This window comes from Rissa tridactyla, chromosome 7, assembly GCF_028500815.1.
Source record: "Rissa tridactyla isolate bRisTri1 chromosome 7, bRisTri1.patW.cur.20221130, whole genome shotgun sequence".
Lineage (NCBI taxonomy): Eukaryota > Metazoa > Chordata > Aves > Charadriiformes > Laridae > Rissa > Rissa tridactyla.
In genome coordinates this window covers 20,936,577-20,960,019 of record NC_071472.1, presented here as the reverse complement: position 1 = coordinate 20,960,019, position 23,443 = coordinate 20,936,577, and the positions used below count along the sequence as shown (strand labels likewise).

Below are 23,443 nucleotides of genomic sequence, written 5' to 3'. Positions count from 1 at the left end.
ACTGCTTCTACTCTGACACCACCAGTATTAGGAGAGAGACAGTATAAAATCTGCTTTTTTAGAAGAGAGAGAGAGATTATATGCATAATGTGCATCTGCAATCTATTCTCAGCTATCAGATAAGAAAACAGTGGATTTTCAGACATTCCAGTGCTCACATAGTCGTGCCCCATGAGAGATCTAACCCCTACTTTAAAAGCTTAAAAAGTTTAAAGATGAAGATGGGCACCAAGCTGGAGTTTCAAAATTATCTGTGGGCCTAATTCACATTTTCACGCGGCACAGCTCCTCCTCTGGTAAGCAGAGGATCCAGTTAAACTATCCAGTCAGCTCAACTCTCAGGCCACTATTTTTGAAAACATTCAAATTATACATTTTTCAATACAAAGATGATAATGATAAAGTAATAAAAATAGTCAATATGAGTTTATAAACAATATGCCATATATAAAACTATTCCTGTGTCCTGCCAATTTAATAACAGGACAACAGTCATGGGTACAAGTCCTACACAACACTTTCATAAGCAAATAAAGGAGATACGTTCTGGCTGCAATTCTTACAAAACACTAGAAAAAAAGACTCTCAGAGAGCAGTTGCCAGTGGCCTAATGTCAATTTCTAAGGGCAGCTTTCTGAAGATCCCCCAGGGATCTGTGCTATACCTGGTTTTCATAATGAGTTCATTACCAACTGAAGATGTGAAATAATAGAAAAAATGCGTCAAGTATTCTGAAGACATCAAGCTAGAAGAGAAAATGATTGAAATTTAGAATGACCTTTACAAACTAACAAGCTGGTCCAAAAGCAATTGGATTTATTTCAACAGAGACAAGTGGAAAATGCAACAGCTGACAAGGCAAAATCAAATACATAAATGCAAAATAGACAGGATCTGTCCACGGACACTGCTGTAAAAATGATGCAGTGACTGTCATGAACTGCAAGCTGACTGGGAATTAACAATACACTGCTGATATAAAAATAATGTCATTTTGAGATGTGTTAATAGCCATGTTGCATATATGGCACATGAGGTAATTACTTCTAATTTATTAGAGGATTAAGTACCAGATTAGAGCATCTCATTAAAAAAACCCAAAACGAAAACAAAAAACAAAAAACCCAAACAAAAATCCCAAACTAATTAGAAAGAATCCAAAAAAGAAAAAAAAATGTTAAAATAGGTATAGAAAATGCAAAACAAAATAGGCTTGCTTGGTTTAGAAAAGACTAGAAATAAAGAAGATAACAGTTCTAAAATACCATAAAGAGTAATTTAAGTAGGCTATGATTATCTTATTTCTAAGTCCACAGGAGTAGGAGTAACATATTCAAACTGAAATTAGGAGAATTCAGGTCAGACATTTAGAAAAAACTGTCTATTTGTGTGATTTAGTACCAGAAGCAGCTAAAGAGGAATGGAATGGAATCTGTTTTTCAGATGTTTTTAAGAATAGGTTATCACCCAAAATCTTCTCCAAGACTACATTTCTATGATACTACAAGCATGCTGAAATGATAAGTATATTAAAGGATTATAAGGCAATAAGACTTGGATCCAAAAGCATTTAGCTATTAAACTGAGGTTTCCTAACTTTCAGTGATACAGGCATCAGTTACAGCATTTAAACAGACTTTATAAAAAACGTAAGATTATGCCTAACTACAAAGTTAAAACCCTAAATACATGAAAATAAACTGGAGAGACTAAATAGATAAATTGGAGAGACTGAAACTATCTACCATTATGAAAGACAGAACAGCAATCTACTACAGATATGTCCAGAGTTGGACAAACACGCTAATTTCTTGATTTTCCACAGATAAGAAACAAATTAAAAGATATGTAATATGTCACCTAGTTCTTATTTTGCTAGAATAAGAAGCATGGGATAAATTACCAGTACTCTCATAAAGGCATGTCTGTGTTGTGCAAGGGAGTGGGGTGCAGAGACACTCAGGAAGTTCCAGAAGAAATATCACAGCTGCATTTACATGCTATGGCAGGATTCATGAGATAACTGACATTCAAATGTGGATTTATGATACTTGGCATTATCTGGCATTAATTGAACTATCCAATTTCAGATCCCATATTAGGACTGTGACACTATTTCAGGAGGCCCCACACTAGCACAGAAATTTCTGCTTTGTGCTACAATGTGGATTTACTCTAAAAGTCGTACTCAGTAAAAGGTAAAAAGATATTCTGGTACCCAGTAAAATATTATGAGTACGTTAAACTACATTATGACTGTTCTTTTATTTACTACACAAAATCAGTGCTTTTATGTCTTTTGGCCAGATTACACCATTTTAATTTCAATGAGAAAATACTGATGCTTTTATATCTGTTTAAAAAAAATTCCAGAAAATCAATGCAGTAGATGATATAATGAAGTCTTACTTCTGTCTTCGATGTACTCATCCCAGTTAAATATTGTCATTGTTGTATTAATAAATGTACCATTTTCACCTATAGAGCTATTAAAGTAGGAAATAACAGTTGTTTCAAAAGTCGAATTGTCTGGAGGCCACTGCAGGCATTTATTCCTCAAGTTGCCCATGAACAGCTGCAGCCCTATTAGTGCAAATACACTCAGACAAAACACAGTCAGGATCATAACGTCCGAGAGCTTCTTCACAGATTGAATTAGGGCTCCCACGATAGTCTTCAAGCCTGCAAAGAAAAAAGATTTTTACTATGATGTTAAACAGATACTAAACACACAAAAAATCATGTGATTTTTCCTGACAATGTAAAGATTTCATGCAAAATGACAACTAAATGAGTCTAATATTCGTGACACAATAATTTTCACGAAAAGCCTTATTACTTGTGAAGATGAATGAAAAGCTGTAAGTTTATGCTTATTTTATAGTGTACTGAAATAAAAAGTAGAAAATACCAAATACGTTGTTTATGCCAAAACAAGTGATTTTATTATTCATGCTATATCTCAACCCTACATAGAAAAGCATCATTTGCTTTTGTTGATGCTTCTTGCCCAAACCTTCCTTTTACGAACCTTTAAAAAAGTATTCTGCATTAGTGAACCCATTATAAAGACATTATAAGTGCATATTTGAATGATATCCTCATAATAATCTTCTTACAATATAAGAGGGGTGATGGTTTGGAGAAGAAAGACATCTTTAAAACAATACCCCATGCACGGCCCATGCTATCCTTCAGTTTAATTTTTTATACATGACTTAAAACTGCATTAAGTTGCTATATCAAGTGCCTGCAATAAATGATAAAATTTGCATCAGTATGAAAGCTTAAAATTAACTTATATTTAAAACATGTAAAGGAAAGCTTGATGTCATAAGATGCAAATCACATAGGCTGTTTACTGCAAGAATCTCATGCAAGAATTTGTTAAACTCAAAGGCTGATTTTTTTGAAAAGAAAATACAACTAATATAAGAAAAGCAAGAATCAATTTAAATAAATTACATGTCTTGATTCCTGCTTTTTTATTTTGTTAACAATGTGTAGCAAACAAGGCTTATGCTTTAAAAACGTGAGTACAGCCTTTGTGGATCAAAAGTCAGCCTCGGTGTTTAACCTAGCTCTCACCTGGAATGACTGATATTGTTTTCAAAGCTCGGAGAACTCTGAATGTTCTCAACGCTGAGACATTGCCCAGGTCCACAAACTCTGTCACATATCTGTAATAGGGGAGTTCACACACAAACACAATGACAGCACACAAATAACAGTTGGAGATACGAGGGGCCTAACACCTTACACCAACTACTTCTTACCTGGGATTACAGAAATAGTTTTCAAAGCTCTCAATACTCTGAAAGTTCGAAGAGCTGAAACATTGCCTAGGTTTACAAATTCTGTTACATACCTGTAGAATTAAATCACAGTTACTCAGAATTGAGGCAGATTTTATCCTATTTGCTTGGGTCTTTGATCAAGACCTCTTCACCGTTCACTGTATTTTGCCTGTGTTATAAATATGCTTCTGACCATAAAATTAAATTAAGTTTTATCAAAATAAACCAAATTGACTTGATGTTTGAAACCTAATTTGGTCAGCTTATAGGAGGAAGTCAAAAAGATTCCTTTAATTCTGGTATGCAGAAAGGAGACAGGATATGAACAGTTCAGGCTGATGGCATTCACAGTCCTAACGTGCTGGCACACAATGCTGGCCTCTGCAGCACATGCTTAGTTAGAAATACTAAAATGTGTAAAAGAGGTAGAAGAAACATATTGAAACCGCAGGAAGTCCAGGCTCCAAATGTTCTGGCTGACAAAATATGAGGCAATTTTTAGTCACTAATTTAATGCTATCAGAAAGATTTTCTTATTTAAAAAAAAGAAAAGATGACTTACGCAAATGTAATGACAGTGAAATCTAGCCAATTCCATGGGTCTCGAAGAAATGTAAAATCTTCTAAACAGAAGCCCCTTGCAAGAATTTTAATAAGTGACTCAAAAGTATAAATTCCAGTGAATGTGTATCTGAGGAAAATACGCAAGACAGAATTTATAGAAACACATAAATATTATCTTTACACATTATGCTCTCTAGTTGCTTTATTCTCATTTTCTTCTCTTTAAGTGGCACAAGATTTTAATGGAAGTTACGGCCAATTTTAAACATCTGCAGAATTTATACCGTAAGGAAGGAGGAATCAAGCTATGATTAAAAGACTAAATGCCAACCCATAGCTTAAATTCAAATTCTATAATCTATACCAACGACACAGTTGCAAAATTCCCAGTTACTTCATTGGTGCATGTTTTTGTCCAATTTGAATCCATGTTATAACAAAACACACAGATGGATTATGTTAGGATTTCAGAAGTTGCTTCCAGACTAAAAGTTTCTTTCTTCAATGTTATTTTTATGCTGAAATGCTGCTTAGCACCATGCGCTGGCAATGTGCCAACCCTCATCAGTCCTCATTGACTTTGTTACAGAGTAGGTGTATCCAGTACTTCACCTTCAGCAAGACAAGCATAGCACTGGAGAGAAACAACTCTTTTCAGATGCAAAATCCTGCGCAAGAACAACCAAAAATATTTACAAATGCCAATAACATTCAGCTACTCATTTTGGCTAAAAAATGTGGTTGAAATGTAAAAAGTAAAAATATTTAATTCTGGCATTCTGAGTCATTTCAATTTTCGATCTCCAAATGATGTCATCTTGAAATTTTTACTTTCATTTATATGTTTAACGGAAAAGAATTCAAATTGAACTGCTTAAAAGGCTTGAACTGGTTTTCAGACTTGAGCCAACCTGAAACCAATTTTGCAATGTAAATTTTTTCAGTTCAATTACTAAACCAAAAATTTCTTTCCTGCACAACTTTACTCAACAGATGAGAAGGACTTCTGTTGTATATCTAAATGGCACAACATAATGACATGTAGAAATATTCAAGTTAGCTATCTTTATTAATAAATATTTACTATATGCTACACATCCTGAATACATATATGTTCATTGAACTCAAAATGAGAGTGCCTCTACTGACTTTAATAGCCCTATGATTAACCTTTTGATTACTGAAGACTAAACAAGTACGTATCATCCAAAGCAGTTAGGAATGAAGAAGAAGCAGAAGCGTAGAATGCTATTGGAAAAAGGAAGAACCATAAAGAGCAGTGTTTCACACTGTGGTCCGCAGTCTTGGAACTATCACAAAATATGCACCAATTGTATATCAGCACAAAGTAGCTGACATCATATTGGACCTTTTCTCTTCCTATGGGAAGACTAGCCAACCACTTAAACACTTTTTTAATAGCTTATTTTTCATACAAGCTTTCAATTGTTAGATTGTCTTTGGTAAAGGAAAGCTGCACTGTGGTGAACACAGACATTCATTAGACGATCCCTTATCTGTAACAGTTATTGCAGTAGATGGAAGAACGTATTTGCCTGCATTCTTGCACAGACGTAACATAGAATGCAGTGGAAAAATATTTATAATCCACATTTTTGCATGGTCATAAGACTGGCTTCTCTTCTTACGTTCCCCATTTAGTACTGCAAACAGAGGGTGGACATTAAACAACTTGTTATGAGGCAAGTGTTGTAAAATATATGTATTTAATATTACACAGAATAAACTAGCATCAGAATAGCTGTTGAAAGGATATGCCAACAAGGTAGCTGCTGACAGTAGATACCAGCCTAATATAAAATCATTTACAGCAGTTTATTTCAGATTACTGAACATCATTCAAAGAAAATCCATTTAACTTACTCTACATTCTTTGTCCAGTCTGGAGGGTTACTCATAGTCATAAATACACAGTTGGTCAAAATAGTGCACATGATAAGCATGCTGAATAATGTAGGTTAAGAGTTAAGGAATGTACGCCTGAAAAGCTCATAAAAAGAGTATCAAATAACACGCTGCTTTGGTAGATTTCCACTATCAGGAGCTATTTATCCCTCCACTGCTCTGTTAAGACTTGGGAAAAGGCCCTGAATATGTTAAAGGTTCCGTAGTCACTGCTTTATAGCTAAAAGAGAACAATCACACACTAAAATTAGAAAATGTGAAAGATAAAAAAAAACCAAACAACTCTTAATTTTAAGACCTTAAGATGATATTTTCTTTTGAATAAAAATATGAGAGCTTGAAGTAGTAGCTTCAAATTTAGTGGAATATCACAAAAAACATTTGTTTGGGAAATCTGATCTACTTCATGAATACAAAACAGTGAAAAATACATTTTCTTCACTCTTCTATGTTTCACCATAAAATTTGGCATGTATCAACAATTTTGCTTATCATTATAATACATCTATTGAAAGCTAGTTGTCACATAGTAGGAGAGAGCATAGGGAAATTTTAGGGAGAGAATTATTTTATTACTATTTGCTTTATGTACAGTGTTTGTAATATAAATGTTGATGGAGGGGAAGGCACATTTTATTCTCAAAAAAAAAGAAATCTAAAAAGAATTCCAGAACAGGTCCAAGTCATAAATAACGTCATTGATTTTAACAGAACTGCTCTGGATCTACAACCTTTCACTCTCAGGACTGATGACATTCTTAGAAATGAAAATACAAACACGCAAATGAAAACCACACAGATGATGCACAAAACGTCCACATGATGGCACCATCACCTAAAACAAGAAAGAGGACAAAGCTCGATTTTGAGAAGCGGTTTAGCTTCTGTAACTAAAATGCAGGCTCACACGGTGCTCCTAAATAAAAATCCTGGTATAATGGGGTGGGAAATACTGTGAGGTGCCCCTCTTGCAGTTTTCATTGCATATCTGTATTAATGAAAAAAAACTTTCAAGCAAGAGTAAATACCTCTGCCTTCTAGAACTGTCAAACTCTGGCATTACACTCAACAATTCTTTGGGTCTTCTGCTCAGTAATTCTATTTCAAATCTTTTACTCAGAACCTAGCTTCTCATTATACAATTCATATATGAACAGAGCAGAAGAGAAAGAAAGGTATTTTAAAAACCATAAAAAATTACATGTTTTCATAAGAGTGTTTCACAAGCCTGTATTTTACATAGGCTTTCAAAATCCTTTTTGATTAAATGTCCTCTCAGAGTTGCATTCTTTCATCAGTGGAGAAATAACTAGAATATACCTTCCCACAATTTTAAACGTTTTTTAACATTCTGACTTTGGTGACTAGCTCTTCACCACTGTCTCAGTCCCATGATCTTCCATTATTCCATGATCTTCCATTATTCCATGTAACTGAATAATGCTCTGAAACATATTAAGGACTGTCAGATAATTGACAAATAATTATTTGTCATGACACCTGTAGCAAGCAAATACTAAACCAGCTATGTAGTGTCATGATTGATTCTGAAGTCATTTGTGGGCTAGGCGTTGATAACAACATCCAACACACAAAAAACATTGTAATTATCAGACTTCCACTATACCAAGATTGAAAAAAATCCTTTCAAGATTTATTCTACAGGATCTTACGATCCCTATATGTAATGCTACACAAAACTGCTTTCAGTGTGCTTATGTTAGACTCTTGTAAAACGTAAGTGTGCAAACATTTGTATTGGTTCCTTAAGTAAGCAAACTTGCTGAAGTATATAATGCCCTCATTGCTCGTATCAGCATTTGGCGTCAGTGGGATGCCTACTATAGTCAACTATCAAAACACTGAAAAAGACAAAACAATAGATAGGTCATGATGATCACTTAGCTTTGTAAATCCCTATCTGCAATGTGGAAATCTCATGACCTACTTGAAGACTGAAATTAAAACACCTACAGGATTATGAGTGCATAATGCAATAATGAACAAGCAATAAAACAGCCGGGTAAGATACATATAGGACTGAGAACGATTAATAAAATAAGAAACCTAAGCTGTTTTATCAACCTATCCTTCTGCAATTGTGATCTGAATCAGAAAGTGAAAAGGAATAATGAAACCATATTTTCGCTAAATATTCATGCAAGCACAAATCTGGGATCAAAGATCTGATTTTTAACACAAAGTGTCAGTGAAGAACTGAAAGTATTTTGAGCAATATATCTGCACTTCATGAAAAATGTGGAGGAGGGGAAAAGATGAAAAAAGATGTGATGATTATAGGAAAAATAAGAGGGAAGGGAAAGATAGGTGGGGGAAGAAAAAAAAAAACACAGGAAGAGATTGTAAAGGAGGATGACTGGTTGTCTGGCTTCTGATATTACTATATTAAGATCCAGCAATGAACACAAATGTAAAAAGGGAATAAGAAAAAGAACAGAAGACAGAAATAGTAGAGAGAAGAGGGACAAGGCACTATAGATCACATCGATCCTGGGACATGTGCTAGAGAATGATTTAAATACTAAGTAACATCTCACTACAGTTTTAGACTAACCACTTGAAAAGGATATGAATGTACCAAAATCTTAATAGCTATTTTTCTAAGAGGATTGAAAGGAGTTAACATGTAGAGGGCAGAGGTGGCACTGAATCGGAATATTGCCTTCCCTTTATTCAATACTATAAAGGTCTGGAAAAAGAAACACAGAATGAAAAATAGCATTTAAAATATAGCAAGTTACAAACAAGTTACGAGTTCAAACCCAGAATCATTTTCATTTTATCATTAATCGTATTTGGTCAAACTCTTCTTCCATTTACACCTCCCCCAGAATCACAGTCCCCTCCTCCAGTTCACACATAATAGATTCCAGACAAATTACTACGAATATAATTGCATTAAAACATTTTAATAAATGTATTTAGAAATCATAAGTTATCCTGATATTGATAGCTAGAAAAGAAAGACAGGTGTATAAGGTACAAATGTGCGTGATACTTGAAGAATTAGTATACTTTTTGTACCTTATAATATATACACACACCTTTAAGAAAAAGAGAGCCATTAAAACTTCAGCATTCCCTGAATCAAATAACGAGCATCAATTATCACATCAAAGTACTAATACAACAGTACTACAAAGTGATCTAAATTTCTAGAGTGATCTTCATGAAAATAAAGAAATTAAGAGTGTTCAATAACGAGTTTTTCAACATAACACTAATGTACTGGATAGTTTTTGCTGTACTCTAAGAAATAAATAACATGTTGCTTCTCTTTTCAACTATTTCTTGTGAGAGTTTCGTACCTGCAATTCTGTCTATTTTTCTTATGTCATGCTTTACTTTTACCTAATACAGAATTCAATAATCCATGTATTTTCACTCTCTCCACAGTTTCTGCAATAACTCATACATGCTGCCAACATTAAAAAAAGCATTTATAAATGTAATAGTTTTCTTAAAACCTGGGAAATAAAGAAGAATAAAGTCTTTATTTAAAATGCAGTAAGCTTTAAAATTATTTAGATTTCCATGCATTTGGGGAAATTCCCCTATATTTCTATCATCTCTTCTTTCTACACATGGATGACAGTTCATGCTCATTGAAGGTAAGCGGATCTAGCTAGCATTGTGGCAGCCCTAAAAACCCCAAAAGGAACATAAGCCATGCAAACCTGGAGCAATGCCAGTAGCCATGATCCGCCTCAGCTGGGATCACAGGGCAGCCTTTATAAAGATTATGCTCTACTTTCTGAGCAGGTGTGCTAAATACAGCAGCTGAAATCCCAAAAACACAATGCCTCCCCTGCCTGAAATCATAAATTTCAGCTCTTCCAAACTGAACATATTTGCATTCCCAGATACCCATTGATTCTCAAGCTGTACTTTGGTTCTTTATTGTACAGGAGAAAGGATTGGTCTGTAATGTACTATCTTTGCTACCATTGATTTTCAACTCTATTACTATTCTTCCTGGAGTTCAAGAAAACCTGCCCTCAAACCAGTTTTTCCTGTGTTTTCTGTTCCCTTTACTGTGACAAAACCTCTGATGCAGTACCATTTGTGCGATGCTGACTCATCAAGACATATTAAAAAATTAAAATGGAGCCTGACCTAAACAAGAATGATCAAAGATATGTAAAGAACACAAAGAAAAATAAAAAGGAGAAATTATGAGTGCAATCCACGTATAGCAATCCATGTATCTCCCACTAGAAACCACTATGCTTTTGGAAAAGATCAAGAGATCAAAAAAGTTGATCAAAAGATCAACTGCTATGCTTTTTTCAATCAGGAACAAGCAATTCAGCAGTATTTTACTTTGCACACACACTTAATTGGAGAATTACTTTTCTAGTCTCCCAAGCATGATAATACAGATGCTAACTTTAGTATTTCCAGCACTGAATTTAGATTTTTACTACTGCAGAACTGGGAAAGAAGGAAGGAAAGGGATCAGCACTTTGACCCAAATTCCATTTGCTTTACTTCCAGACTTCAACAGGGTAAGTCACTTGAGTAAAAGGAACAGAACGTGATATTTAATTGAAAACCTTGTTTTCAAATTTAACACAAATTTAACTCCCCATAGCATGAATTGAGTTTTAGAAATACTTCAATGAACATTTAAGGTACAGCCGATTTTTTTTGAAAACTGTTCTCTGTTTAGTTTATCTAAGTATGCCTATATTGTTATTGTTTCAACATATTAGTGATGAGGCATACCCCTAATTCCTGGAGGAAATATCTTCATTTGTATTTTTTTACCTAGGTGAAGGTTAACTCATAAGGATTCTTGGAGGTTTTATTCCTTTTTCTTTGATGTACTTTTTTTTGCTTTCATGTTTGTTTGGTTTTTATATGCATTTGTTTTTATTCACTGGCTAATTTCCACAGGAAAGAAAAGAAAGCACACACAAAAAATTATGAAGACAGAAAAATAAAAATAAAAAATCAGTAATTCCTTCTTCGCTGGTAGAATAACGATGGTGCAATACATATGATGCCAAAATCCCCCAGAATTCCAGGGACTGGAATTGTAACTGTAATTATTATTTTTATTCCAGGGACTGGAATTCTGGAGGAAACCCAAGGCCATCTGGTCAAAAGCCTAAAGTTCAGCTACTATTGTGCTTGGTCACAACCAAGTTGTGTCACAAGCACTTTAAACAAAAAGGAAATATGTAGCTTTATTTTTTAAAAAGTGAACATCTCTATAAAATATTTAAGTTATGTAACATTCTGTCGACACTCCAAGAGGAGCTCCTATCTCCTCTTTATTTATTTCCCTTTTTTAAACACACCTCCGGATATGAAAAATTTTTTACCCAGATATATGATGACTCTACAGAGTACAAAATGGGAGGCAGATCTTCAGCATATCCTGAGAAATTACCTTTACGTACTTCCCAGCAACAAGAGAATACAACCTAGGCTTTCCACATGGCAGTGAAGAAAGCTTGTGAGAAAGTGTTTCATAGTGAAGATCTGTTCCCTTCACATCTCCAATACAGCAATTAATAAAATAATAATTCTAAAGATAACCCCTGTGCTACTTCTTCAATTCTTGTGTGTAAAACACTGAAAGTTACGATTTTTAGTAAAATGCCAGGTATATTAAAACAAACCCAAATGCTTCTCTACCTTCAGACCAGGCCCCACAAACTTTCATTACTAACTTCTGTTCTTACAATTGAGAATTCTGCCAGTGAAATCAGCTGCTGGGAAAATGTATTATCCATAAAGACTGGCGCAAAAATACTGGAAATACTATGCCTTTGAGAGGATTTGCTGTATTTTAATCTTCTTAAAGTCTCATAGAAATATATAACACACTCACTTTTTTATTGATATAATATGGGTCCAGGTCTTCCAAGGGCTCGGACACCATTCCTGGAGGTATGTCGCCGTAAATAAATGGCAGTGTCTTTCCTGCCTCCAAGTCGCTATTTGGCTTTGGTCCATCTTCATCATCATCATCTTTGCGTTCTTGTTTGGACTTTTTAGCTTTTTCTTCATTGACACGCTGCTCAATAGCTGCAAGTGATTCTCTTGTGAAATAGCGGAAGCTGTCAGGTCCTGGTGGTACCAGCACTGATTGTGCCATCTTTTCATCCTGCACCTCTTAATTACTGTTTAACCTCTCTCATAAAAAAGTGCTAAAAATATAAAAAACACAGAAAAAAATTAGAGCAACACAAATAGCTACAATGTAAAAGAATATACCTTCATAGAATTTTCTGTGGGACATCTTGTTAAATTCAGTAATTATCATCCAAGAGAAGGCTGCTGTGAAACGCATTTTTTCATTTGTTTTTATTTCAAGAGAAACCATTTTCCTTTGCAGCTAGCCTCTTAGAGTTGTCTTGAAGGTGTCATTTCTCAGAACATTTAGTTTAAAATTCACTTAGTGCTTGAGACAATAGATGGCCAGTTCTATAGACTCTATAAAAAAAAGTCACATACAATAAAATATCATCTTCTTGGCTTTATCCAGGGTAATGCTATCCATTCCCTGAATAGAGTAGGGAGTATTTTCCACCACATTCAGTGTGAGGAATCAACAGTTCTGAACTGTTTCTGGTTCGGTGTTGAGGAGTGAGACTCCAGACACTTCACCTCTTTATTATCCTGAAAGCTGCACCTTGGACCAATCCTCCCTCTAGCTAGAAGGACCAGAAATGACTCCTAGAATCCACTACTGCCATGTAAGGCCAGAGGCATCAGTTGAAAGCAATGCGAGATGCTCCTTCTCTTTGGGTACAAATATGCTGCCTTTGCAGAGCTGCCAGCTCAGGAAACAAGATTCAAGCATAAGCACCTGCATTCAGATCCCCTGCATGGCAACACACTGTGCACTGGAAGAACTGCTGAATTAGACAAAAATGATCTTTAACCATTACGTACTGCACTTAGATCTTTTACATCTGATACAATATCAGTTCTATATATTTTTCACAATTTTCACTAAGAAGAGCAGAACCATCTCTTCTTAATGTCTCCAGTCAGTTCAGTTAAAAGAACAAGTGGAAAATATTCTGGTTTACTTTGATCTGAAATCATAATCAGGATCTCTGCCGCAGCCTTCAAGAATTTTTCTCAAGAGCCCTTCTCCTGAGTAAGCACATTAAAAATATAGCAAATGCAATAAAAAGTAACAACTTTTGAGTAAGACAATATACCCAAGAAACAATTATCAAATTAAAATGATATAATAGTTAGAATACAGTCAGCATGATCCTATTTTACAGTCTCGCTAAATACACATACTCCAGCACAGCTGCAACAAATTCATATTTTTTAAGCCTGCTAAATAAACTGCAACACAATGCTTTCTCCTTCTTTTCAACCATATGCACATAGCAATTTACACCTACACAGACATCCAGACACATCCCAACTCCTGCAGGTCTCCCTGTCAGCATGCTTTTCCATTGCAGGCAAAGGCACCTGGTGCATTCTGTCATGGACGGTCTGTAGCAAACTGCTGCTAGAAGCTGCACTGACTAGTAGCAGCGGAAGGGTTAATTAGGAAAATGAAAGTGGTCCTGCAGCAGAATCCTGTTAGATTTTATTGTTAATTACAGGGGGGAAAGAAAAAAAAAAAGCAGCAAAGAAGCATAATCCTGTTTTAATACTGCAGGAAACAAAAATTCATTACCAGTGAAGAATCTTGCAATCATGTGGGTTTGGAATGGCACCAAGGAAGACTGCAGCTAAAATTCCATCATGTCTTTTCCTTTTTCTTTTTTTTTCTTTTTTCTTTTTTTTCTTTTTTTTTAAATTCGCCTTCTACAGACCACACCTAACTTCCTGCTGAAGGATCCTGGTTATTGAAGTCAAATATGGAATTTCCTGTGCGAGCTTACTAAGTGCTATAACTCTTATTGCCACTAGATGGTATTGATATACATCCATAAAATCTTGTCAGAAATGGTAAAGAATTTTTGCATGCTCGTTTGCTTAAACTGAGACTCTGGGACTAAAATACACGATTTTATATAACCAGACGGGTCTCAGGATTTTCAAAAATTCTTTTGACTATATAGCAGCTACTGCTGATGAGACCGTAGCTGTTAAAACTGTGAAGGTGCCACAGAAAGAAAGTAGGAGGGATAGCAAAGTAAGAGAAATAGAAAAATGGAGGTTGCACAGGCAGCGTACAACCAAACCAATCCAAACTGGATTACTGTATTGTTGGCAGTCTGGATTATTTTAAACTGTAGCTTGTATCAGTTTTCTAAAATAAATTTATACAATATATTTGATGTCTATTCTTTCTAAATCTCGGAAAGCCAGCAATGAGAGGGAAGAATGGCAGTTTTGAGTGTTCGCTGCACTGGTGAATCCCTGTACAGCAATCACTCACTGTAGCAGGGAGCGAGACTAGATGATCAGGAGCACTGTAAGCCCCTCCCATGTAGTAAATCAATAAGACATCACATTTGGGCACCACTCCCCCTAAATGCCATCCTCCTTCTCACTCTCTCACTTTCTCTGTATTTCCTATGCTTACTGATTTTCGTACTTTTCCTCCCGCTGCACTAATAAAACTTTTTTAGCACTTCTCTTTCACCACCGTCGACCTTCTCCCCTTCCCTCCTTCTCTCACACATACCCAAATCTCTTTCAAACTTTTCAAGTAACACGTTCCTGTATCTATAAATTCAGACCTTCAGGGAGTCCTTTACTTCTGTCCCTCTGCCATCTCCTTTCCTTCAGCTGTGAAAAGGACTAAAGAAGCTGTGGAAAGTAATAAAGAGCAAAGGGTCACTCTAAAGTGAGTAAGGTTGGAGAACGAAAGAATACAGTAGCTGAAGGAATGCCACTGTAGGACAAATATTGATAATTTGGTTCTTTGGCAACTGTGGTGAGAGAATGAACAGTTTGACCAGATCAAAATAGTGTTTTTGAAATTTTCATCAACTAAAAAAAAAAAAGTGTTGAATGAGAAATATAATTTAATACATCAGAAGTATTGATTTGGTTGTGAATCATTTAAATATTACACTATTTAAAAATAATATTAAAAGCCTCTTTAGAAAAGTCTTTTACAGGGTTTTCTAATTTCACAAATGAATCAGTGAAGTGAATAGAAATTTTGCAAACAATTCCATGTAACCAATTTTTCTGTTGTTAAAAAGCTCTGGATAAAAACTTCTGGCTGGGTCTAATTAGGACTGTTGTTTAGTTGGAGCTGCTCTGCAGCCTCAAAATAAGAGGATTATGAGACAGCACAGATTCACAGAAGGGGTAAAGGAACTTCTATCTACAAAAGTATTTTGATTATTTATATGTGTGGATAGGTATGTATGTGTTTATGCAGCTGCATATGAAAGTTACAATAAACCAAGTACCTGAAAGGCTGGGCTAATTCACACAATATGGAAAAGGAACTTCATTCTGCCATTAATGGTATAGTAAATTGAAGTGTCTGATTATTTATTCCTTATCGTATGGGTCTGAAATTACCTAAGATCTCAATTTGATTTCCACCAGTGCTATACAATCTACATGCATAGTGTTAGGAAGGACAGTGTAAAGACAAAAAGGAAATTGCCGGTGGGACGTTGTATCCCACTGCCTTAGACGCTTGGGTCTACAGACTTACTAGGCTGTAAGGTAAAAAGAACAAGTATTTTAGAGAGACAGAATACGCAGGAAATGCAGTATGATCTTTGCAGTCTAAAAGAGAAATATATATACTTTTAAAAAGGAGACCACACTAGTACACCTAGAGAAGCTAGTACCAATCCTTGAAATATATTAAAATAATTAGATACTACATAGCTATAGTAAATGTAATAGATAAAATTAGTAGAGATAGGAAGGGAAAATTATCAAATCAAATAGTAAATATCAATCAAAAACCAATCCAACATAACCTACATTTAAAAACTATTGTTCAAACATGGTCAAAATTTACCTAAAATATAAACATGGAATGAGAATTCTGGTAATAGATAACTTCCAACTGCTGTCTAGCTTCCTACCTACAGCATGGGTACATTTTATGAGTAATTTTGTCACCAGTGATATCCACCTTCCCACTACTATGGCACATCTGAAAGCTTGAACCGGACTTTGTCTTTTAATCAGCTAGCGAAACACTCATGGCCCACATAAAGGGTGGAGTTGAAAAAGTGTTCAGTGTAACATGTAAAGAAGTTCTACATGAGGGTGAATGATTTTTGACAGGACAGAGCTGAGAGAAACTTCTGAGTCTTTTCCTGACTGTCTAGGAGCCTTTCATCTACAGACAATCGTGATTAATAAAATCAGAAGGAAAACAGATTACCAGCTTCTCCTTAGAAATCTGTAAAAATTAACTGTCTTTGTTCCATGTTAAAGCAGAGCATTACAATGCACAAGTGGCAACTTGTCGTCGTTCTGTGATCCTTTTACTCTCTAGCTGTGTGTTCCTGTATTATATTAGAATTGTCCCTAAGTGCATGACTTTTCATTTATAGCTCTGAATTTCATCTCATTCCAGTAACGCCAGTCATCAAAATCATCTAGTCCTTTCTGTATAATAGCTTGCTCCTTCTTTGACAATGCCTCCCAACTTTCTGATCGGAGCAAATTACATTGGCATATTTCCACTTTCTTTGCTGAAACAATTAATTAAATTTTAAATAAAATCTGTCCCAAAATTACAATAGTGATGAGCAACTTTGACCAAAGTATAGGTTACTGTGATATTTGTTGTAGTTTGCAAAATATGTTAATACTACTCTATGAACTTTAATCTTAACACAAATCTGAAGTTTATGCTCTAAAATGAAATAGTATTTTTTGCATTTAAAGAAAAAAGTGGGTAGAAGAGGGAAAAGGGAGCTTTTTCTTCTTGTAAATACTATACATTTAATCTTGTAAAGAGCATACATTTAATCAAATACACTGAATCTAAAGAAATTCCTGTCACTTCTTTCCCCCACGCTACTTAAACCGCTTAGTATACTACTAAAATATTCATGGTGATCTAGATGACTGAAAAACATGTTTGGTAGGTTTGCAGACGACATGAAACAGGAAGGGCTACAGGTAAACAGGAGGGCAGTATTAGAATTTAAAATGTCCTGACAAATAACAAAATGGTCTCAAAAAAAATGATGCAATTCAAGAGATACAAGTCCTAGGTTTTATATTTAGGCAAAAATAAATAACTGAAAAATTACAGGATGAGGAACAAAACTGCACCGCACCTATAGCTCTGCAGGAAAAGATCTAGAGTACTTACCGCATCACAAACCAAGCATAAGTGAAGACTGTTGGTCTTGGGGTGTGGAAAAAAAAAAGCAAGTACTTGGGATTTATAAACTTGTGAAATAAATGATCTTCTACTCTTCTATTTGGAGCAGTATGTCCAAGTTGGCTACTACATTTAAAAAAATATGGGGGCCACCTGGAAAGAACTGAAAGAACTCAGACCACAGCAATAAAAGCATAACTTATGACAAAACAGCCAAGGCATTGTGGAATTTATTTGAATTCTTTCTGTCTTAATTTTACATTGAAAAGATTGATGGAAGACACAACAACAGTCTTTATGTGTCTAGAAAGCTCCTCCAAGGAAGAGGAGGAATTTGTTTTCTATCTGGCATATAGGGAAAGAGGTTGTGGGGTTAAACTGAAGCGAGAGGGATTTGTTAGGAAAACCTTTTACCAGTGAAAATAAGAGAATGAATAGAGTAGACACACCACAATCATTCAAGGGCTTTAAGAAAGGCTAGGCCTTGTAAAAAGAAAGATCAGTGATGAGTGCGAAATTTGTAGCAAAACTGATCAGGATGAGAATCAAGAAACTTGTAACACTCACTGTTTTAGGGTCTTAATAAGTGTAGTTTCCCATTGTTTTGTGCTGCTCCATCTGTTGTGTTTCTCCCCACGCCTCAAGGGAGCAAGAGCTAATTGTTTATATACAGAGTAGCAGAAAAGAAACGGGTTCTGATTTCAGTCACTGTTGTCTGAGAAAATTCTTGAAGAGTCAGTGGGGTGCAAGATAGAAAAAAGTGACATCACATGAAGGAAAGTTCGAAGGACTTCTTTACAGAGAAGGAGATGAGAGCGCCTAAGGGAGCATTGGTGCGGAACAGGAGAGATGTGCCCCCAGTTTCTCTTTCTCACCTCTCTCTCCTTCCAGTATTTTCCTTTCCCCCTAGCCTGACAAAAAAGAAATTAAAACAATCAAGTTTAAAAGAACCATTTCATACTTCATTCACTTACTCGCACCTCACATCACTGCTATTCCTGAACACGGGTAAAATAGATGCTGGAAGAAAACCTGTTCTGTCTCAAAGGGCTATAGCCTTTCTGGATGTGTCAGCAGCCCATGGCACTGCATGAAAGATTGTATAACATGTGATCGCTCTGTCTGAAGGTGGAAGGTTTACAGCTGGTGTAGTATCTCTGCTAAGATTTATGGTTTCACCACTCCACTGCTGAAATTAGTAGACAGCAAATAAAAATCAATTTTACTTTGCTGGAGGTTTGTGTGTTTCATACTATACTGCATTGTACGTTCAGTAGTCAGAGCTCTGACAGAGGTCTCTTCATACAGTATCTATGTGCAGAACTGTGAGATTTGAACAGTAGGTGTTTCTATACAACAATTTTTTTCAAACAGCTCTTAGAAGAGCTATATAAAAATACAGCTTCCTACACATTGTCCAACATCTTAAATGGGTGTATAACTAGCGAATCACTTTTGAAAATGCAATTTCTGAAAATCTTAAGCCAATATGAGATGCCAATATGACACGGTCCTGTCAGAAGGGACAGACCCATTCTCCACCCACTCTTACCCTGGTCATTTCCCACTGTGCTGGCTTTGAGCACTTCTGCACCTCAGCCAGATCAGCTTGCTGGTCTGGATGAAAACTACAAATAAGTGGCTGGATTTCAGCCAGATCAAAGAGCTGATCCATCACACTACAGAAAAGAAGTTAGGAGGCTTAATATGTCCCCTCACTTACAGAGTGCAAAGGACTAGGTGACTACCTACAGTGTCTTCCAAATTTTAGTGCTTGTCCTAACTGCAAAGCTCAACAGGGTTTAAGGCACCAGAGTATGAATATATGGATCTTCAATGCTTGAATGCTGGAGCTGAACCGAGCTCTAACAGTTGTTGTACAGTCAAACAAATATTAGCACAGATCCTGTACCTGGTGCAGAACCAGTATAGGTAGGATAAAAAAGCAAAAAAGGTTTATTAAGATGCCCAAACAGTAGCAAATCTAGGGATCAAACTGGACTAGTGTTCTGTTACAGCAGCCTCAGGGGTGCTCTTCCAAGATCAGGAGGTGACCACAATCACCCTCTGCCTTTCAACATGGACATCTTGACATCAGGACAGCATTTTATGCAAAACGCGCGGCAAGGATCATCTAATGTGACGATAGATATACACAGACCTCTATTGGGAAAATTTGGAAGTTCCTTCAAATCAATTTTCTCACCCTCTTTAAAACTTACGTTGGGGTACTGCTCATAGGGGTATAGCATGATGTACTCCAAGGAAGCATGAAAAATATATTGGTAAAAATCAGTTGATCATTACAGTTAGCCAATAACTGGCAATGACTCACATTTGGTTATAGCTACATACTCTATTTTCCTCTTTTATCAGAAATGGTCTCTGAATGGATTTTCAATCAAATGTCAGTGAATAAACAAAAAGGCTATTTGTTTTTCCGGACAAGAGGCCCTTAAGTCCTTCTTTCTAGCATTAGACAATTTGTTTTTTTCACTTGATGAAAATGACGTTTTTTAACTTCTTTTTGTATACAGTGAAATAAGCTTTCTGCCAGATTCAGATGAGCTCCTCTGGTGTTCCATGACCATGAACAAACAAAGGGCAATTCACACCTGAGAAAGATTCAAAACAACAGTTCAAGTTTCCCTTTACAAAAAGAGAAATATACTGATTGTCTCCAAAGCAAACAGCAACATGGGAGACAAAGTAATGCAAGAAGAGCATTCACCAAATCCCCAATGAAGCTGGTTAAGTGATTAAGGCCTTTCAGCCATTTAGCTGAGGTGGGCTTTTCATCAAATCAATTTTTGCCCTGATATCCGTTGTGAGAAATGTATCCTCACAAGTACATTCTTGTGTAAGTGTCAGGCTAGAGATATATCCATTTTTAGTGTGTTTGTGTGGGGAGAGTGACTATACAATTCAAAGATGTAATGATAACAGAAGTGCCATATGTATGGGATGAGCTAGATATTTCCAGATGCCTGAATAGGAGAATGTGCTGACTACTTATGCTGTTAATAAAACATGCTGTGATTTCTTTCCTGACAAACCAGATCCCTGAGTTTAACATTCCCAGTATGGGCATTATGTAAAGATGTTTAGAATGAAATCTCCATTAATCTTAACCACAGCATAGCTACATAAAATTCAATCACATATAACTTCTATTCTTTTGGACAAAAGACACCAGGTAGATAGGAGATTTTAATATCCCCCTGACAAGTACCTAGCAGTTTTGGATGAACAACATAAACCATGATTCTCAACCTACTGACAAGTAATCGTGGAAAATACTGTGCGTTTCAACTTTTATAGCTCCTTACTGGCTTCCATTGCAAACACAACCTATGCACAAACCCGTGCTTTTCCGGGTACTCCTTACATAAGCCCAGGTCAGGCTCTGACTGTGAAGCTGGGCCAAAGTCCCCTCAAGTCAAGGACGAAGGGCCAAGGACCCCTCCACCTCAGGAAACTGCTGCAACCAGCTTCCCCTTCACTTCCACCTGCTCCTTTTCACCTGGCAGAGCCAACAAGCCGCTAACATGGGCATTGGAGAGAGGAGGGGGAAGGCCGGCAGTGCAGCGCGCAGGCCGCAGCGCCCAGCTCTCCCAGAGTGCCACCTCCCCAGCCCGCCCCCGCCGGCCGCACGCCATCAGGTGCCTCGTCACCTCCCCGTGCCACAGCGGACGACAAGAAGGGAAGACGGGCAGCCCGATGTCGCTCGAAAAGACAACGCCGAGTGAAAAGCCGGCCGGGGAGACGGTCGGGGAGCTGTCGGGTTGTGAAGGGAGGCGGCTCCGCAATGGCGGCGGGGCTCGCCGGCATAGAGCGGCGCCGAGGGGAGCGGGGGGGGAGGTTGCTTAGCAACCGGCCCGGCGGCTGCGGCACCCGCGCTGCGGCCTGGCAGACAGCGCAGCGCAGGGGGAGCGCCGCCGCCGCCCGCGGGCTGCGGAGACTCCCCGTGAAAACCTGCTCCAGGCAGATTGTTTTTTCTGCAGAAGGAAAGGTTCCCTTGCCTGCTTCAGCAGGGCCTAACGAAACGGGAGACGCAGGAGGGGCGGAAAAAAGCAGGCGTTTAGCGCGGGGCAGGGTTGCAGAGAAGCAGAAGTGTGCGTGTGGGGGGGTGCTGTGGAGAAGGGGGGCCTCGCTCCGGGGGGATGAGGTGAATCCGCCTTTCAGAGTCACCAGGGAGGAACAGCTGAGGCCCTGGGCCAGGCCCGGACCGGGCAGGGCGAGCTGCCCTCTGTCCCACGAGCTGAGCAAGGGACAGTACCAAATCCAGGCTTTGCCACCAAGGCGGGATGGGACAGGGGATCGTTATCCCTCCTTATGTTAAGTTTGTTTACCTTCTGTATTGGATACGGCTAGTCAGCCATACTGTCTGCAGTCAGCCAATTCCCCTTCTTCGTGTGGGGGTGTTTGGTTTGTTTTGTGGTTGTTTTTTTTTTTTTTTTTTAACCAGGAAATGGTGACTGTAAAACCATAGAAACGGACATGGGCAGTGGGGTGCTGGGACAGTTTTTACATCATCTCTGTTTTTAAAAGATGTTGTCCTTACTTCAAGCTGTTGTTATGTTTTTAAGGGAAAATAACCTCCACATGCTACAGCCCTGAGTTTAGGTTTGGTATATGTGAGAGAGCATCAGGAGGTACCTAGCTAATTTGTAACTTTCAAAATAAACAAAGAGAATCTGAATCTAAATGGAGTATTCTCTAAATAGGCCTGCAATTGGAAACATAGTTTATTTGTAACAAACACAACTGCCTCCTGAGGAGCATATTTTTAAAACCAAAACACAATAGACACGGAAAACGTGAGGACCATCCCACATGAGGGAAACAAACATCTCGCTGGATAACATATGAGAATTTTCCCCCAGGAACTGCGCTGCCGCCGACAGGCTCCCTACAGCTGCACAGCACCAGCTGCCGAGGGGATCCTGCAGGAGTTAATGCAGCTTGAAAGAAGCATTAACTCCCTGGATATCCATCAGCCTCCAAGGGCAGGATGCCACAGGCTGTGTTTTGACATCAGCACTACTCATGCCCCTACCTGCATGTCCTACTATGTAGCTGCGCCTGGTCTCCGAACCAAGGTCTCCGAAACAGATAGAAACAGCAAAAAGCACAACTACAAACAACTCCCTACCCCACACAGTGCCTTCACCAGATTCGCTCTGCCACTGGAATGGAATAGCTGGCTTTGTTTTAGGGAAGCACCACTTCAAATAAGCCAGAAGCAAAGTGGTTTCAGTGATTCTGGAAAGAAAGTCATAGACAAGGTTCCATATTTACTTTTAAATATTCTTTTAGTCTTATGATGGTTTATGGGTTAGCAGTTGTTACTATATCCTTAGGGATAGAGTGCAGATGGGTCCAAGCCAGCTACTAGTTACAGGTTGTCGTGTTTCATGACAATTATAGGTGGGGCTGGCAGTACTGTTTGTTACCAAGATGCCTGACCTGTCCTGTTTTCCTTTTATTTTTTTTTCCCTCCTTTCCCTTGCTTGATTATGCTAAACTTAAAGTGCTGGGGCTAAAATTTTCCATTTTTGCCTCAGCCAGATTTTTAGAGGAAAGCTTCAACTCAAATGATGCAACTATTTCCAAGAAAAAGCGACATATATATTTCTCATTAAAATTTTATAGCTGCCAATTTTCAAAGTATGACTATGAAGTCTTGCAGAACTTTTTGCAGAACAACATTCTGAATTTTGGACTTTTCTGTTGGAGTGATGTCTATAATACTTGCCCAGACTTGAAAAATTAGTTTGCATATATTTGGAAGAGCACCCTAGAGGTTTAACGGTGTGAATTCCAGAGATAATGCCTTTTCTGTTAATGTTCCAGTGTCCAGCTGAGGGGATGTTCCTGC

The 23,443-nt window shown here is 37.4% G+C and overlaps 1 protein-coding gene across 9 annotated transcripts in view; it reads right to left on the bottom strand.

Annotated features, from left to right (window-relative positions):
- Positions 1-12,417, bottom strand: part of LOC128912500 (sodium channel protein type 2 subunit alpha) — a 57,219-nt gene extending 44,802 nt beyond the window's left edge. For 4 of the 9 annotated variants that reach the window (XM_054208518.1, XM_054208520.1, XM_054208523.1 and 1 more), the window contains exons 1-6: positions 12,151-12,417; positions 8,879-8,997; positions 6,246-6,335; positions 4,360-4,488; positions 3,589-3,680; positions 2,410-2,682 (exon numbers count right to left, since the gene is read on the bottom strand). In XM_054208518.1, coding sequence (XP_054064493.1) covers positions 2,410-2,682; positions 3,589-3,680; positions 4,360-4,488; positions 6,246-6,335; positions 8,879-8,997; positions 12,151-12,417 — 970 coding nt within the window. Of the gene's footprint in view, positions 1-2,409; positions 2,683-3,588; positions 3,681-3,776; positions 3,869-4,359; positions 4,489-6,245; positions 6,336-8,878; positions 8,998-12,150 lie in introns of all 9 variants that reach the window. The other 5 variants (XM_054208519.1, XM_054208521.1, XM_054208527.1 and 2 more) reach the window with 2 other exon arrangements.
- Positions 12,418-23,443: the final 11,026 nt, after the last annotated feature.